This window comes from Aptenodytes forsteri, unplaced genomic scaffold (genome assembly GCF_000699145.1).
Source record: "Aptenodytes forsteri isolate BGI_AS27 unplaced genomic scaffold, ASM69914v1 Scaffold353, whole genome shotgun sequence".
NCBI classification, from domain to species: domain Eukaryota; kingdom Metazoa; phylum Chordata; class Aves; order Sphenisciformes; family Spheniscidae; genus Aptenodytes; species Aptenodytes forsteri.
In genome coordinates this window covers 1,289,043-1,304,581 of record NW_008794953.1, presented here as the reverse complement: position 1 = coordinate 1,304,581, position 15,539 = coordinate 1,289,043, and the positions used below count along the sequence as shown (strand labels likewise).

At 42.9% G+C, this 15,539-nt stretch overlaps 1 protein-coding gene across 1 annotated transcript; it reads left to right on the top strand.

The window, feature by feature from the left end:
- The first annotated feature begins 909 nt into the window (after positions 1-909).
- On the top strand, positions 910-15,370 carry PLAC9 (placenta specific 9). The gene is made up of 4 exons (XM_009275441.2): positions 910-1,166; positions 12,336-12,436; positions 13,946-14,066; positions 15,193-15,370. The coding sequence occupies exons 1-4, from the start codon at positions 1,109-1,111 to the stop codon at positions 15,201-15,203; spliced, it is 291 nt and encodes a 96-aa protein (XP_009273716.1). The 5' UTR covers positions 910-1,108; the 3' UTR covers positions 15,204-15,370.
- Positions 15,371-15,539: the final 169 nt, after the last annotated feature.

Sequence of the window (15,539 nt, the reverse complement as noted above, 5' to 3'; positions counted from 1 at the left end):
TTATAGTTTGAACTCCACGATAGCATCTCTACAGGCTCACTTTCAGATATCTCATGCAAATAACTTGATTTTCTGACTGCTAGAGAGGTGGTGAAGACTAAGGAAATCTGTTCTAGTTTGCAGGTTTGTATTTTCAATAGTTAGAACACTGTTTATCCTGGACAACGGCCTTTAGGATTAAGTAGGACACCTTAATGGCCTTTCAGCTTTTACGTGCAATAGTTTGAAAAAAGGCAACTCAACTTAAATGAATATGAGGAACAATACCAGGAAGGAGATACCTTAAGTCTTTGAACACCAGTCTAGTGGGGTCAAAGACTGACACTTACTTAGTCAGCACCCATGAACCCTCAAGACAAACAATTAACATTTTATTAAGATACTGCTAAAAATCACACACGTTGTCAGAATACCATAAGCAGGGCTATTTCTGCACGTGATGCTACCAAGTCTAACCTACTTCAAAAACTTGCCAAACCGAAAAGAGTTCAGGAGCTCCTATGATCCCGTCCAAACATAAAGCACCACAGACAGTTGCCACCTCCCACAACGCTGCCACGCTTTGTACTGCCCGAAAAAGATGTTTCTGCAGTCTTCAAAACAAAAAAAATAATGGAAAAAGCCCTGTAAGCTCACAAGATCTAAAGATAACTGTGTTTTCCAGCGTTCCTGCTTTCCCCACCCTAGATGAAATCCTACAGGGAAAGAAACATCCAGCAGCCCTTCCTCCTCCTTTCTCCCTTCCTTTTCTTGCCCCACTTGCTGTATTTACAGGATCCAAAGCTCTTCGGCGCATTCCAGTTGTAGTCTGCCTAAATAAATACAAGGGTAAAAAAAAAAAAAAAAACCACACAACTTTGGGGAGCTTGGACCACTGCCAGCTTGCCTGGGTAACTGGACTTCTGAGTGGAGCTGGAAGGGTGTTTTTTAAAAGCAGGGAAGCAGAAGAGAACAGCTCAAGAATCTTGGCTCAGCCCGGGCATATTTCCTCCTAACTCTGGCTAAACCTCAGCACGAACGGCTGGACGGAGGAGTCGATGCGAAGCCGGGGAGGGAGGCTGCGGGGCTCTCCACCAGGACTACGGCAGAGCTTGGAGAGGCTGCAACCATGCTTTGCCTTTGGGCGCTGGCGTTTATTTTAGTCCTGCAGGACCGAGATCTTTTAGGTAAGTGATTCTGAGCTTGCAAAGCAGAAACTACAGCTTAACTGTAGCACGGTCAAAGCCTGTGCATGGGGTGGGAAGGGGAGGTAAAGAATGCTTACTCTATGGGTTTTATATGAAGGTGACACAGGTATGTGTCAAAATTCTGTGGCGATATTGTTTTTAACAGGAAAAACTCCATTTTTGTGCTATTAAAGTCCATCCTGGAGGCATATTGCTTTGGTAGAGATTTTTCACTTCTCATGGGAGATATTATCACTGCATTTTCAGAAATTTAGAACCACATTCAGGTGCTGCAGCCAGTGTCCTGCATTTCCATAATTACTGTTCTGGCAGCTTTATTAACATACACAATCCCACTCAGAAATGAGATCGAAGTTCAAGGTGAACAGAGAAAGATTTTCCTTTATTCAAACCCTTCTTTTTAGATTTGCTGTTAACAGCACCGCATTTTTTTCTCTTCTGCTTTGGATTACTTATTCCTGAGATTTTGAGCACATAACGCCTTCTCCAAATGCCTTGGGAGTACAAAGTATGAACGCAGAACATCTGATAAGCTCGCATCTGAATTTTACTTTCATTAACAACAGATTAGCGCTGGAATAACCTGTAATCACATTGTAGCTGACAGTGCGACTGAAAGCTATTCAGTTTGGCTGGTTCAAGGGTTTATAGTCCCCATGTAACCACAAACCTGGCTTCCCAGCCTGTTTGTATTACGTGTTTTCTGCTAGCTGAGGCCCAGCTTGATTTTCCCTCTGCTCTTACTTCTTGACAACACACAATGTTTGTATTTCATGGCAGGGTAGTAAGTTTCCATTACAATCAAAACATTTCCTGAAAACCCGTTAGTCCCTTCTGCCCCCGAGTCCTAGCCACTCTTCCTTGCCCCGACTCCCTCCCACCCAAACTGGCTTTGTAACGTTTATCAGTAATGAACTGAGATACCAATACCCCAGCCAGGGCACTCTAACTTGTTTTCACTCCACGAGTGCTCACTATCCTCTTGTGAGTTTTGCGAGCTACACACACACCCCTCCAAAAAGTTAAAGAAGAAAAAAGAAAAAGTTGGAAGAATGTTTTTGTTTATTCCCCCAAAAGTATGGTTTCAAGCTGAAATCATTAGCAAACTCAGATAAAATCCAGATAAATGGAATAGTACTTGAATAATAACTGCAGTGGAGACCCAGTATCATGCCAGGTGGTAGCTACTCAGTCAGGGAATCATTTTTCACTGTCTCAATGGTGTACTTTATGTAAGATGGGATATTTTGTGTCTGTCACGGCCAGGGGAGTACCCTGGCTGGCTGACAGGCTTAAAAAAAGTCATCCCCACTTTCCCTTTGCTGCCTTTGAGTTGGGGAATCTAACTTTTGATTTCCTTAGAGATCCTCCCTCCCAATCCCCATGGGTTCCTCTTAAAAAAGGTTCGGAGTTGGCCAAAGTAGAATTTACGTTCATGTCAATGGCCGAATTAAAACAATCTCATATTCATGGAGCTCAGCCTTCAAACGGCTCAGGAGGAGAGGCTGGCGCGGGAGCCCTTCCGGACGCAACCACGTGCTCCTGCCTAATGGCCGCAGTTTCTAGTTCTTCGCTGTTGTTGCTGGGTTAGTTTGTGGGGTGCTGCTCAAATGTAGCATACGACGTAGCCTGGGGCACTGCAGCATTCAATACCTGCCCCATTTAAACGTGTTTCCAGTCTTACAAAAACCTCCGGGCGAATTGTTCTGAGGGGTGCAGCACCCCAACAGCAAAGTCTTTGCTGCATGTTTATGCACGGCAGAGAGGTGACCTGGAGTCCTCAGGTAAACAAGTACCTGGCAAGCAGGCTGGCCCCACCGACATGCTCCACTTAGCTGAGCAAACCAAATACTGAGCATGCTGCTAGGGAGACAGCAACAGGAGAGCTCCGGCAGAGGCATTGCTGCTCAATACTCCACGCTGTGGCGTGATTTGTTTTTAAACAGCGGAAGTTTCCTCCAGTTTTAACTACAAGTTAAAGTAAACCAAGCATAAGAATGTTTTTCTTCATTCAGCTAACATATTATGACTTCTCAGAATATTTTGGATCCTCTGATATCCACATGCAATATCAAAGCTGAGAAGATCTATAAGCTAGACCATTGCCTAAAAACTGGAGTGAAAAAAATCCCTTCAGAACAGCCTACTTTTGCCCAAATTTGACCACTTGCATTCTCACAGAACAGCGTTTTGCCTTCAGGAGATTAAACTAGTGCATTGTAGAATTAAATCCATGATAAAAATTTATGAGAGATGTCCTATCTTAAACCAGACTTGGACTCATATTTCTCTACTAATAAACCGGTAGTGGTTTAACCTATACCCCATGTTATAGGTATTTTCTGTCCTTACAGAAACCTACCGGCATTATTGTCTCCAATGCAAGGATTACAGTCTTTGCAAACACTCATCTCTGAGCTCCAACAAGGAAGGAGAAAGAACATTTATCACAACAAAGTGTACCCAGATGTAGGTGCGTTTCTTAAGACCATGAGGCATCTGAAGGTAGAGGTTCTGTACAGAAGTGAGCCTTTTTACAGATTTTATATATCTGTAAAACCCTATGTTTTGTTATATTTAGTTAAAAGGAATTTATTAGGTTCTGTGGACTTTGTAACCTCCCTGTGTAAAGCAAAGGTTAATATCAAACTCCAGAAAAAGTCAGAGGTTTAGCAATATAGGACTCCTGCTGTTCGTCTGCAGGACGCAACTGTATTTATAAATGCAGCTGATCTGCTCTGGTTGAAGCAGTTGTGAGTCTTGACCATGAATGCCAGGATCTTGTATGTATGTATGTATGTACGTACGTACGTGTGCATCTCTCTCTCACTATTCTACTTCCTGAGTCATTGCAGAACACATGAACTGTCTGCCAGAGGAAAATATATCTTCAAGCAAGTTCTTAGACTTGCTTAAGTATTAGGAAAAAACCTACGAGGATATTCTTTCATTGCACTATCATATTTCTTTCTACTACTGTAACTTACTCATATGCAAACTACACAACCGGAGATCTGACTAATAAGTCACAGACTCACCTCACCTGCTCCCCATGACCGTAGCTCCTATTACTAAACACAGACCAAAAGCCAAGTCCTCGTAAAATTGAAAAACTCTTTATCCCCAGACACTAGTGGTCATTCTCAAATTGATGGTGGCATCAAATACTCACGCATCTCACCTCCTCCATTCTCAAACCAGCCTTAAGCTCACTCATTCTACATAATTTGTATTCTTTACGTATGCTACAACACGGCTCCTCTTCTTCCTAAAACGGCTCATCCCCTTCTCCACACACAAGTATGTCCTACACAGCTACTAGCTATAATTCTCCTAACACTTTGCCTTAGTTTCCAAAACAAATATATGTTCACAGTAAAATAAATACATAATAAAGGGAAACTTTTGTTTGCAGCCCAAAGCATCAGGGTATCCCATCTAAGTTACAGCATGAATTAGAGCAACCTACCTGCAAATTATGTAGCTCGCGTCTCTTATCAGTCCAATTCCCTGTAGTCATTTTCCATTGCAGCAACAGGCACAAGAGGATATTCCCTGCCTGCTCGTTCAGAAGACCAGCATGCTGGAAACATATTCCAAGCCAACAGCTCCCTCACAGGAACATTTTATTGTTGTCCTCCTTCCTTTGAATGAAAATATACAAAACCTAAGTGCTTCTTACAATCACAAATATGGTAACACAGCAGCAGAAGAAAAGTGGTTTTTCAAGCAGTAATTTTGCTTCTGGCAGACAGCCATGGCAGGGGCCCCAGATTTTGCTGTGCCTGAACAAAGAGTGCCCACTGGCAGCACAAACTACCCCTGGCCTTGTACAGTCCCTCTCAGTCCCCACTGCTGGGTAAGCAGGAGCAGAAGCTCCCTTGTGAAAAGAGAACGACATGGATCACGATAGCAAAAACTTCCTCCAGATGAAGTAGTTTTACACGGAAACACATGGCAGCCATCTCCTAGCCAGGAACGATTTCTATCAAGTCCCATTTCTGATTTTGCATATTTCGCAAGCACAAGTGAGGCACGGTAGGACCAGAACACATCACAACATGGCATCTCACACGTAGGTTGATGGGACAGACAAGTTAGAGAAGTGAGAACTGGTAGGCTGATACCCTGACCCACCTTCACTAATGCAATACATCCCACGATGCATGAGATTTCCTCTTTGGTCCTTCTCTTTCAGGGAAAAAAGAATTAAAATAAGTTCAATCTTTACCGATCTAGGATCTGAAATAATATTCATAGTAGCATATTCTACATCTTGATAAACAGAGCATGAACCAGCTCTGCACGTTTGGAACTGGACTTTCTGATATGGTTATTTAGCTTCTAAAACAAATACTAAAAATAATCAGTTTCATGGAAGAAACTTATTTCGGGATGTTTCATTATTATCAGAGGCTCAGGAATCTTGAATACCAGAGGAATCCCTCGGATTTTGTTCCATGTTTGAAATCTTTCCAAGACTTGGCATTCAGGTAGCAGTTGAAGTATACAGTGAATGTCTAGATTACAGATTAATCCCTAATCAGGCATTAAAAACTTTCAATGTACTTTCTTGAAAAGAAACTTATTTCGGGATGTTTCATTATTATCAGAGGCTCAGGAATCTTGGATACCAGAGGAATCCCTCGGATTTTGTTCCATGTTTGAAATCTTTCCAAGACTTGGCATTCAGGTAGCAGTTGAAGTATACAGTGAATGTCTAGATTACAGATTAATCCCTAATCAGGCATTAAAAACTTTCAATGTACTTTCTTGAAATGATTTAAAAAATTCCAAACAAACGCAAACCAAACCAATCCTCCCCTGCCCCCCAAATTCCAGAAGAGCTTTCTACTGTCAATTCTCTGTCTAATATACAATGCCTACCTTCCATCTCCCACTTTGGATATTCCACATTTGCCCTGTGTGGAATTTGCAATATCATTCTGCCATAAAAGCTAGAGCTTAATAAAGGTGTGTACATATATACATATATATATATATATATAAAATTTATGTGTGTGTGTGTATATATATTTGCATGTATATATAAGCAAAGCCCTGCAGTTGCCTCCAGTGTAAAGCATGGTAACCTATGACAGTATATAAGAAGCTAAGAAATTTTACATATTTATTACAATTCCTGCAGTCTTTATTGCAATCACTGAAGGCAAGAATTCCCTTATCTTTAAGCAACTAGAAACTCTAAACTCTAGAAAGAGGTTCAGAGGTGCCTAAATCACAGCTAAGCATTAGGCAGTGTTTTGTGGATTGCAGCCTGGAAGATGCTCTATGTCCAATCTGCGCATTAAAAAGCATTTCCAATACAAGACGTTCTATCCAAATCAATTATCTTTGGTGTCCTAACAATGAAATTTGATACGGATTAAGTTATATATAATACAGCTTAAAATGAATTTGGGCACACTGGTGATAACGAAACCGGCAGTGGTACAGAAAGTTTATTAATAAAGTACTTCCATATCTAAGGATGCCAACGTAATTAAGGGTTGACATAACTGGAAACTAAGTTTGACAGTATTAGTATCAGTTCAGGTTCAAAGCAATTGAACCTTTCCTGTGTTCAGCTGGAAGTTAACTTCATCAACCACTTTTGTAAACCGTGTAATTTCTTGAGCTAACACTCCAAAGTTATATACACATGTTAAAGTGGAGTCCAACTCCACTCCAATTCCACTCCAAGTGGAATAATTGAAGCAAGGATCAGCAAATCCCTTCAGAGGTCTGTTGCATTCTTCCCAAACTGGTTAGGGGGTTCACCATTTGAAGTTGATACTCAAGTTCACGACCTTTTTTCCTATTGGAACATAAATCCATTACTACTCCCATCATTTTCTCATTAAAAGCTATCTGGCCACCTTACGCTATATGCTCCAGGAATAAAACGATACTTCCAAACCTAAGGCAGTGTGAACAAGAACACACAGCATAGTATGTTTTCTTGAAGAGTTACACATGTTCTCCTTTATTCCCCTTGGTCTATCACATGATTTCAGGCTTCCTTATTTGCCACCTGGTTCCTGTTTCAGTCTCGCTTGTCTTTCATTTGGCTTGTGGCCTGCTTTGTTTTACCCCTCCCTCCCTGCTGAGCACAATATGAACTCTCAGTTAACTTTCAAAAATCACACTGGTCATAGAATGATGCAAAAGGAATTTTATAGGCTTTAAAGACCAATAGGGAACATTATGGTCGCTCAGCTTGACCTTCTCCATAACACAGACCAAAGAACCCAACCCAGCAATTTCTATATCAAGCCTGTAACTTCAGTTTGACCAGCAATGCATCTTTAGGAAGGATACTTATAAAGACCTACCAGATCTGTGTGACCGCGTACTTCCGTTCTGTCACTCTTAGTAACTGCAGCAAGTGACAGTGAAGAGACAACTGCTCAGGTTTATTCTGATGCTTAATGTTAGCAACTACTTGGATCATCAAAATGAACCATTTAACGGCAAATGAACCATTTAACAGCATCTGGATAGACAGAATCCTGATGGTCCTAGAAGGGGACTTCTTCAGGGAGCGCATAGAAGCAACATCTTGCGGGGTTGGGGGAATATATCAAATGTACAGGAGGCTGAGGAGCCTCAGAGCAAAGGCCTTAGTTTTAGAATACCTCTCAGTTAACCTGTTTGCTAAGGTTGTTTTAATTCTGACTTCATTGCTCTTTAATACCTCTCAGTTAACCTGTTTGCTAAGGTCGTTTTAATTCTGACTTTGCTCTTTCTATCCCCTGCTATAAGGTCGAGTTTTGTACGGTCAGGCTGACCATGATACATAGATCTTTACTCTTCATCACGCTACTTCTTTCAGACATTAAGCATATTCTTCTGTTAAACGTATCCTTATTAGCAGCCAGCTCAGAGATTCTCCATTTTCCTGCTCCATCTGCTGGTGTCTGACTGTATCACAGCACAGGGAGGTTAGAACTACCCAGCTTTATGGGCACCACCAACATCGCGTAGAGGACTTAATCAGGGGAAAAAAGGCACGGGTCGTTTTCTTATCTTGAACAAGAGAGTTCTGATTCTTGGTGGAAAATAACCACCTATATATCAAATAGAACGGACTTCAAGAATCGAACTAAGCGTCTCACTTGCAGGAAGCATCGGGTGGGAATTTGCAGATGGGAAATTACCTGGAAGGTAATGTTCTCTCTGCCATACTGAAACATTACAACAAATATTTGCCTGAAGTAATCCATTAAGTTTCAAATGAGGTATTTAAGGCATTGAAATATGCCTCCTACACACTTCCTTAAGCTGTCAGAAGTTGCAAATACCCACACATTTTAAATTTGTAATTTATACAGCACACAAAGAACAGTTTACTTTCAAAAGCTGTTAGCTTTACAATTTGCTATCAAAGTTTTCTGCATTTATGCATGTGCTTTGACACATAGGCAAGTAAAAAATTCTAATTTACATTTTAAAAATGTTTCTTCAGCAACAAGAGAGCAAGTACATGGAAGTATCTTAAAAGGCCATTAGTCTTCTGCTTACGTGGCTTGCAGCCTTCCATTCTTCACTCCCTTTACAAGGCGACTGCTATTATTACGTGAGGTAGCGATGCTGCTGGCGAAGGTCGGTGCCAACGGCAGACGGCGTCATTTTCCTTCACCAACTGCAAGACAGAGAAGGGCAGCGCTCGTAAGCAATACGTGATTCTCTTTGAGCACATGGAAATTATTGCTTCAGCTGAATTGTCTGACCGTAGTGACCCAGATACGGGCCATATTTACAAGGGACCAGATGTGTCCCGTGAACAGCCCATCCCAGAGATAAAGGCTGCGGGTTAAGAGCTACAGCCGGACAAAGTAACAATCAGGGTTTTTAGCAGCCAAAGCCTCAAGCCAAGGCTCAGAAAACAGAAGAAAACTACGCTGACCACAGCACTGGCTGCCCAGCCAGCAGCAGCAACCGCCCACCCGAAGTACCCTGCTCTGGCACGGTGGTGAAGGGGCAAGCGCAAGCGCACCTCTGCTCCGGTGTGACAGTCGCTAACCGGACACAGAACCACAGGCCCGGGCTGAGGGGGTTTCTGCTGGGTCAGCCCTCAGCCAGCTCCGTACCGTGAGGTCTGGGAACTAGACACGCTTTGGTTTCTACTAATTCTTACCACTCGCTAACCACAGCTATCAGGTGTTTCCTGAGACGCTTAGGCTTATGCTATCTGTCAAATTTTTGGCACTGCACTAGTCCTGTGGTTCTGGGTAACATCTTAGAGTCCTATCAAACTCGGACAAGACACTTCCCTCCTCCTTCGGTAAGCCCATTACAGTTTATAATGCAGCAATGTGCTCCAAGTGCCAAAAAGCTGTCCGTCTCCGTGTCAGAAGAGAGGAACCAACCCCCCCGAGGAACCAAGCACCACGGAGTCCTGCATTTCACCACAACCCCCTTACCTAGGTCTCTAGACGTGCGTGCGCACACGTGCAGTGTTTTGCTAACCTCACAGTGAGATGCAACAACCTTACGTTGGCTAGACATACCTATCATGGCACACCCTGCGTTGAACAAATGACAGGGTCATCCATCATATCTAACCTCCCCATCTATGTACACCTGCCTAGCGTAGCAGTCAGCCCAATGCTGAGGTCTGTGCTGAACAGAATCCTCTTTCACACAGGAGGGCTAAGCTAAAGGAATGATTAAAATGGCATTTTGGATAAGACCGTATATAATTTCTGCTTCAGAAAGTCACTTTGCAGATTTAAGGTCCTGTATCAGGAAAAAGGTGAAAGGAGCCCTTGCACAGTGCCAACAGGCATGCCCACCATGCCTTTAGGCAGTTTGGAAAGGCCGGAGAGTCTTTGGGTCAGAGTCTGATTCAGGCAGGACAGACAGCTACTTCTGCTTCTCCTACAGCAGAGCTCTGGGCTTTCTTTAATGCACCAGCATGATACAAGACGCATGATCAGAGAAAGGGAAGTGGCCAACGCTAACTTGAGTAGCCAACATAAACCATCTTGCATTTCCATTTCTAGGGAACGGACAAAACTAAACAAGCCTGGCATGTAACTTACGGCTGGCCAAAAGCTCCTTTAACAACCGCATACAACTGGTGCTGGCCTTCACTCAAACTTTTCCATCCAACCTTGTGACCCAGCCATCTACAGCTAGGTTAATACAGTGAAAAATAACCTCCTGGGGGATTCTTAAATTCTTCCATTTGCTCTTAGTCCTCCTAATGACTTCTGCTCCCTTTTGTCACAGTTCACTCGTAGTTAGATCTGGGAATGTTCCCAGCAGTCTACAACTGATCCGCAGTTACCTCATCACCATGCCTTCTGCTTGCCCTTGGTCCTCCCTCCAACACGATGGGTGGCAGTCCAGCGTAGAGCTGAATCAGGCCATCAGGCTTGATGCTGAGAGCTAGAGCTGGGAATATTGGAAAGGTGGAAATTTTATTAATCTCTGACAGTAAAAATGGAGCTTACCTTGCTCTTATCCAATTATTAGGAAAGCCAAGCTTTGTAGGCAAAGACTGGCCACTGCTTTGTAACCTCCATTTCTGACGCAGAATTTCAGTATCTCCCTATTGTCCCAGCCACGATGGAAAAAACATGTAAACAAGCAAAAATTTTAAGTAGCAGCATGGTTCGCTTGACCACTAAGTTACAAGGTAACAACACTCCCAAAACACCACCAGCAGCAGCAGCAAAGGGGAAAAAAAAGGGCAACTGCAAAGCAGCTGGTGTTTAAGTACCTGCCGTATTTCAGCAGTCTTCTGTAAACAGGTAGATTAATTCTTTGGGATTCTGTCCTAACAGCACCACCTCCTGGTGAACGCACCAAAAAACCCCAAATCACAATCTTGTCACAAATAAACAATCAAAAATTCTCTCTTAAGCTCTGCCAAACCAATTTCTAAATAACGCCTAGTACATCAGATCACATTTTAATCCTCTCCTCCTCCCCGCCCTCCAATTTCAAGGCTACCTTTCCAACTCAGAGTACATCTCTCATCCCATCAAACTGCAATGGCTACAATCCCTACTGACATGTGTTTGCCATCATCTGATAGCTACGCTCCCGAAATCTTGGCACAGACTTGCAATGAAGCACGGCGGCAGTTCCAAATCACCGCGCTCGCACGACAGTACCGAAAACAGAACTAGTTGCTCTTCTTATGTTTCTTACTGTTCGTTATATCACAAGCTCACAGTTTCCTCTTTGTCTCCGTTACAAGCAAACGACAACAGAATGAGTTACTGCTGCTTTCTCATTATCATAGCTTCTTCAGGCCTCAAGACCTAACTTCACATGGAGCAAGATACGTTAGCACTTTAGTGGGGTTTAAAATACGCCGCTACGGTTCTACGCACAGGTATTAAAATCTAAACGTTACTGAATGTTGCACAAGAGTTACGAAAAGGAAATTGGCTCCATTAAAGCAGGGACACCAGCGGGTCCTGACCTTTCACGGAGTAGAGCCAGCAGAATGAAACATTCGAAGAGCAAGAAGCTCGTGAGTACTGAGAGGTAAATGCAGATAACTGACAGAGAGAAGTGACACTGTATATAGCACCATATACGAGTGACTTGGTCAGCAAATGGCATCAGCTGTACACACTTTTATAGTTTCCCTTCCCCTTGCAAACTCAGACTACTATGGATAAGTTTCTGGCACAGTGGAATCACCAGCTTGTGCCCATTCGGGGAATAAGTGGACAAACTCAGCAAACTTAGCTACTCTTCAAAGCTTTAGCATACCAGCTGCTTCCAAAGAAAGTCTAAGAGTGACTGATGTGTAAGGCAGATCTTCCCAACGCTTAGGTTTTATACTTGTAGAGACAGAGTTACAGTCTATAAACTTACCCTACACAGGTAGGAAAAAACAGATTGTGTAAAACAAACGCACAAACAAAACAAAACAAAAAAATACCCCTGGCAAAAGAAAACACCTTGTTCCAACCAACTGTGACAACGTGTACAAGCAAGGAGACATTCACAGCACTGGGGTATAGCCGTGGTTATTGGGAGAGAGGTTCAATTTCTACCTGGGACTCCTACACTGGTTTCATAAACAATGCTGTTTAGCATGCAAAATACCACTTCAGAAGTCAGAAAGGTAAGGACTGCTATTAAAAAGCTCCTGCTAATTAACTGTGGCTGATTTTCCAGCTGCTGCAGACCCTGTCAGTGTGTTACCTGGAAGTTTGGGAAGAGAAAGCTGGTGTAACGAACACGATGCGATCCACGAACGCTTAGATATTATTGAAGAGGTAAGAGCTATTGCACTGGCTCCTGGACCTTACCAGACCTCTGCCCCATCCTTTTGACCAAAGAAAAGAAAGAATGATGTCTATAGACACCGTCCCTTCTTGATTTTATTCTGTTCAAGGTCTGATTTTTTCAGATGTCATGGTTTGTAACTATCCATAAAGCCATTATTACCAGAAACATATCATCTTGATGAATCCCAAACAACTGATTAACCAATCGCTATTATGTATCAGCCTTTTCTGTAATGTTTATAACTGTGCCTTTAATATAACCGTCTCAGAACTGATACCTGTAAAGTTTCACATCTGCTCACGGCTAGATGTGAATGCTGCAGGTGACTCCAAGACTGACGGAGGAGTTTCTGCTCGCTCCTGCAGACACTCAAAAGCTAAATGACCTCTATGACTGGGATTGCAGGAAAGCTGCAAAGTTTTAATTTTTTTTGCCTGGTGTCTTAAGCACTCACAAGATGTGTGTCCAGTGCTAACTATTCCCAGCTGGGTAGCTGCCAAACTGCGTGCTGTTGGTTCTCAAATGGCAACGTTACCTCTCTCCTGCTCCAGTCCCAGCCCTCTTCTTTCCACCCCATCAGCTCCTCTCATCTTCCGTGCAGATTCTTTTCTTGGATATGACGGTGGCTCAGAAATGAGAAAGAATTAAAAACAAATTAATGCAAAGTATTTATATACGTTAATGCCCCTGTACTCGGCCCTGGTGAGGCCGCACCTCGAATACTGTGTTCAGTTTTGGGCCCCTCACTACAAGAAGGACGTTGAGGTGCTGGAGCGTGTCCAGAGAAGGGCAACGAGGCTGGTGAGGGGTCTGGAGAACAAGTCTGATGAGGAGCGGCTGAGGGAACTGGGGTTGTTTAGCCTGGAGAAAAGGAGGCTGAGGGGAGACCTCATCGCTCTCTACAACTACCTGAAAGGAGGTTGTAGCGAGGTGGGGGTCGGTCTCTTCTCCCAAGTAACAAGTGATAGGACGAGAGGAAACGGCCTCAAGTTGCGCCAGGGGAGGTTTAGGTTGGACGTGAGGAAAAATGTCTTTACTGAAAGAGTGGTTAAACATTGGAAGAGGCTGCCCAGGGAAGTGGTGGAGTCCCCATCCCTGGAGGTATTTTAAAGACGTGTAGATGAGGTGCTTAGGGACATGGTTTAGTGGGCATGGTGGTGTTGGGTCGACGGTTGGACTCGATGATCTTAGAGGGCTTTTCCAACCTTAATGATTCTATGATTCAAAGCTCCCTCCAAGAAGTCAAATTACGGCTGATTCTTTGTACAGAGGTGCTGTAATTGAACTTTTGCGAAACAAAGTTTTAATACTTCATGCCACCAGAGGCCAGCATAACACAAGAAATATTTAAATCTGCACTGCGCAATATAAATTAAATTAGCTGTTAGCATTACGGGACATTAGATTTGTACTTCCGCTAACACATTTGGCAAGATTCCTTCCACTTGACCCTTTGATTACCCCCTTTCTCCATTTGTCTCCCTTGTTTTCATCAGAAGGTAATAAAAACAGTGGAGCATCTAGAATCAGAAGTGAAATCGCTCCTCAACATCATCAGTGAGACAACATCGAATATCCCCATCGCTCCAGGAACCCCACTTATAGACATTTTTGATGGTAAGTATCTTGTGGGATATGACCTAAGTCGAAAACAGTGTTGCATATGTTATTACCAAACACGTCATCTTTTCTCCCCCCAAGATGTAAAGCAATTCCTTCATTCAGTTCAGTGCAGCTACGGCCTCAGCTGAAATACCGGGTCCAGTTTTGAACACCAGGTTTCAACAACCGCTAAGGGGGGGGGGGGGGGAAGGAAACACCAAACAAACAAAAACCCAGCCAAGGAGCTAGATACACAAGCTACACAGAAAGGTTGTTAAATTGGGGATGCTTAGCCTGGAAGCATTACCATTTTGATATCTTAAACCCAACTTTGACACGCAAGCCCCTGACACAAAACATGCTTCTGGATAAATGTTTTCAGAATAAATTAAACCTCAACAGAAATAATTTGGATGAGACCATCTATTCTATGCAGATTCTTATAACGCTCTGGCCTCTTCATTCTCTGCCCAAATATCAATAGTGCATTTAACAAGGTGAGAGACACTCCTGGTGGAAAATAAGTCTCTTGTGGAAAGGTGCGAGCATCCACAGACATGTTTATGAAGTCAGCTTTGTCCGTGTTCAGTTTTTTGCTTGTTTGTTTAAGATAGCTGTACACAGGTACATACCCACCTGCATACTATAGGGCACTTACATGATAGAAGGTGGGCTCGAAGTAGACAGCAGTAGAGTCTATGTTGGGTTTTAGTTCTTGCAGTTGGCTGTATGGATCTGGTCACCATGACTGATACGTCCTCACCAACTTTGTTACTCATTAAAATTTCCAGTTTTCTGTGAGGGGCAGTTAATAGGTAACAATTAAGTTACTCCCCTGCAACGATAATTTATTTTAAAAAGTATTCCAGTAAAGTGGTACAGTGGATTTAAAATGGAAATCCTAAGTCAACCTCGGCATATTTGCAGCATATCTATAGTAAGTACTACTCAGACGGAGCTTGCAACAACTGCCACATGGCTCAAGAATTGCAGACAGGATCTTCCTTCCGTGATTTGGTGATTCAAAGTGACAATTCCCCACTTCGAAGTAGCAGGATTCATGTTTTAAACCACGTTTATCCACAAAGATTGATCCTGATCTTATAACCAAAAGTAATTACATCAACTCTTCTCTATACAGATACCAGCTGAGCACTGCGAAACCAGAAGACAGCACGGTTGTCACGAACAGTTGCACTTTTGTTCCTTTAATAAGCTTGTGTTTCCAGAATTTGAGCAGGGATGAACAATCCTCAGCCGTAGTTTGCCTTCTGTGTTCCTGTGCTTTATAATAAACAGGTGTTTGCTTTTAGACACTATTTCAAAGCTTTATATTTTAAATCTGTCAGCAGCCCTACTTTATCAAAACTGCGTTTCAAATACAGCATTCTCAGTAAGAAAACAACATCTGGCGGGGTCCAGACTAAAGCACAGCTAACAAACTTCCCTTAATTCAAAAGCTTACTCCTTCCCTGGCAAAGAAGTGAA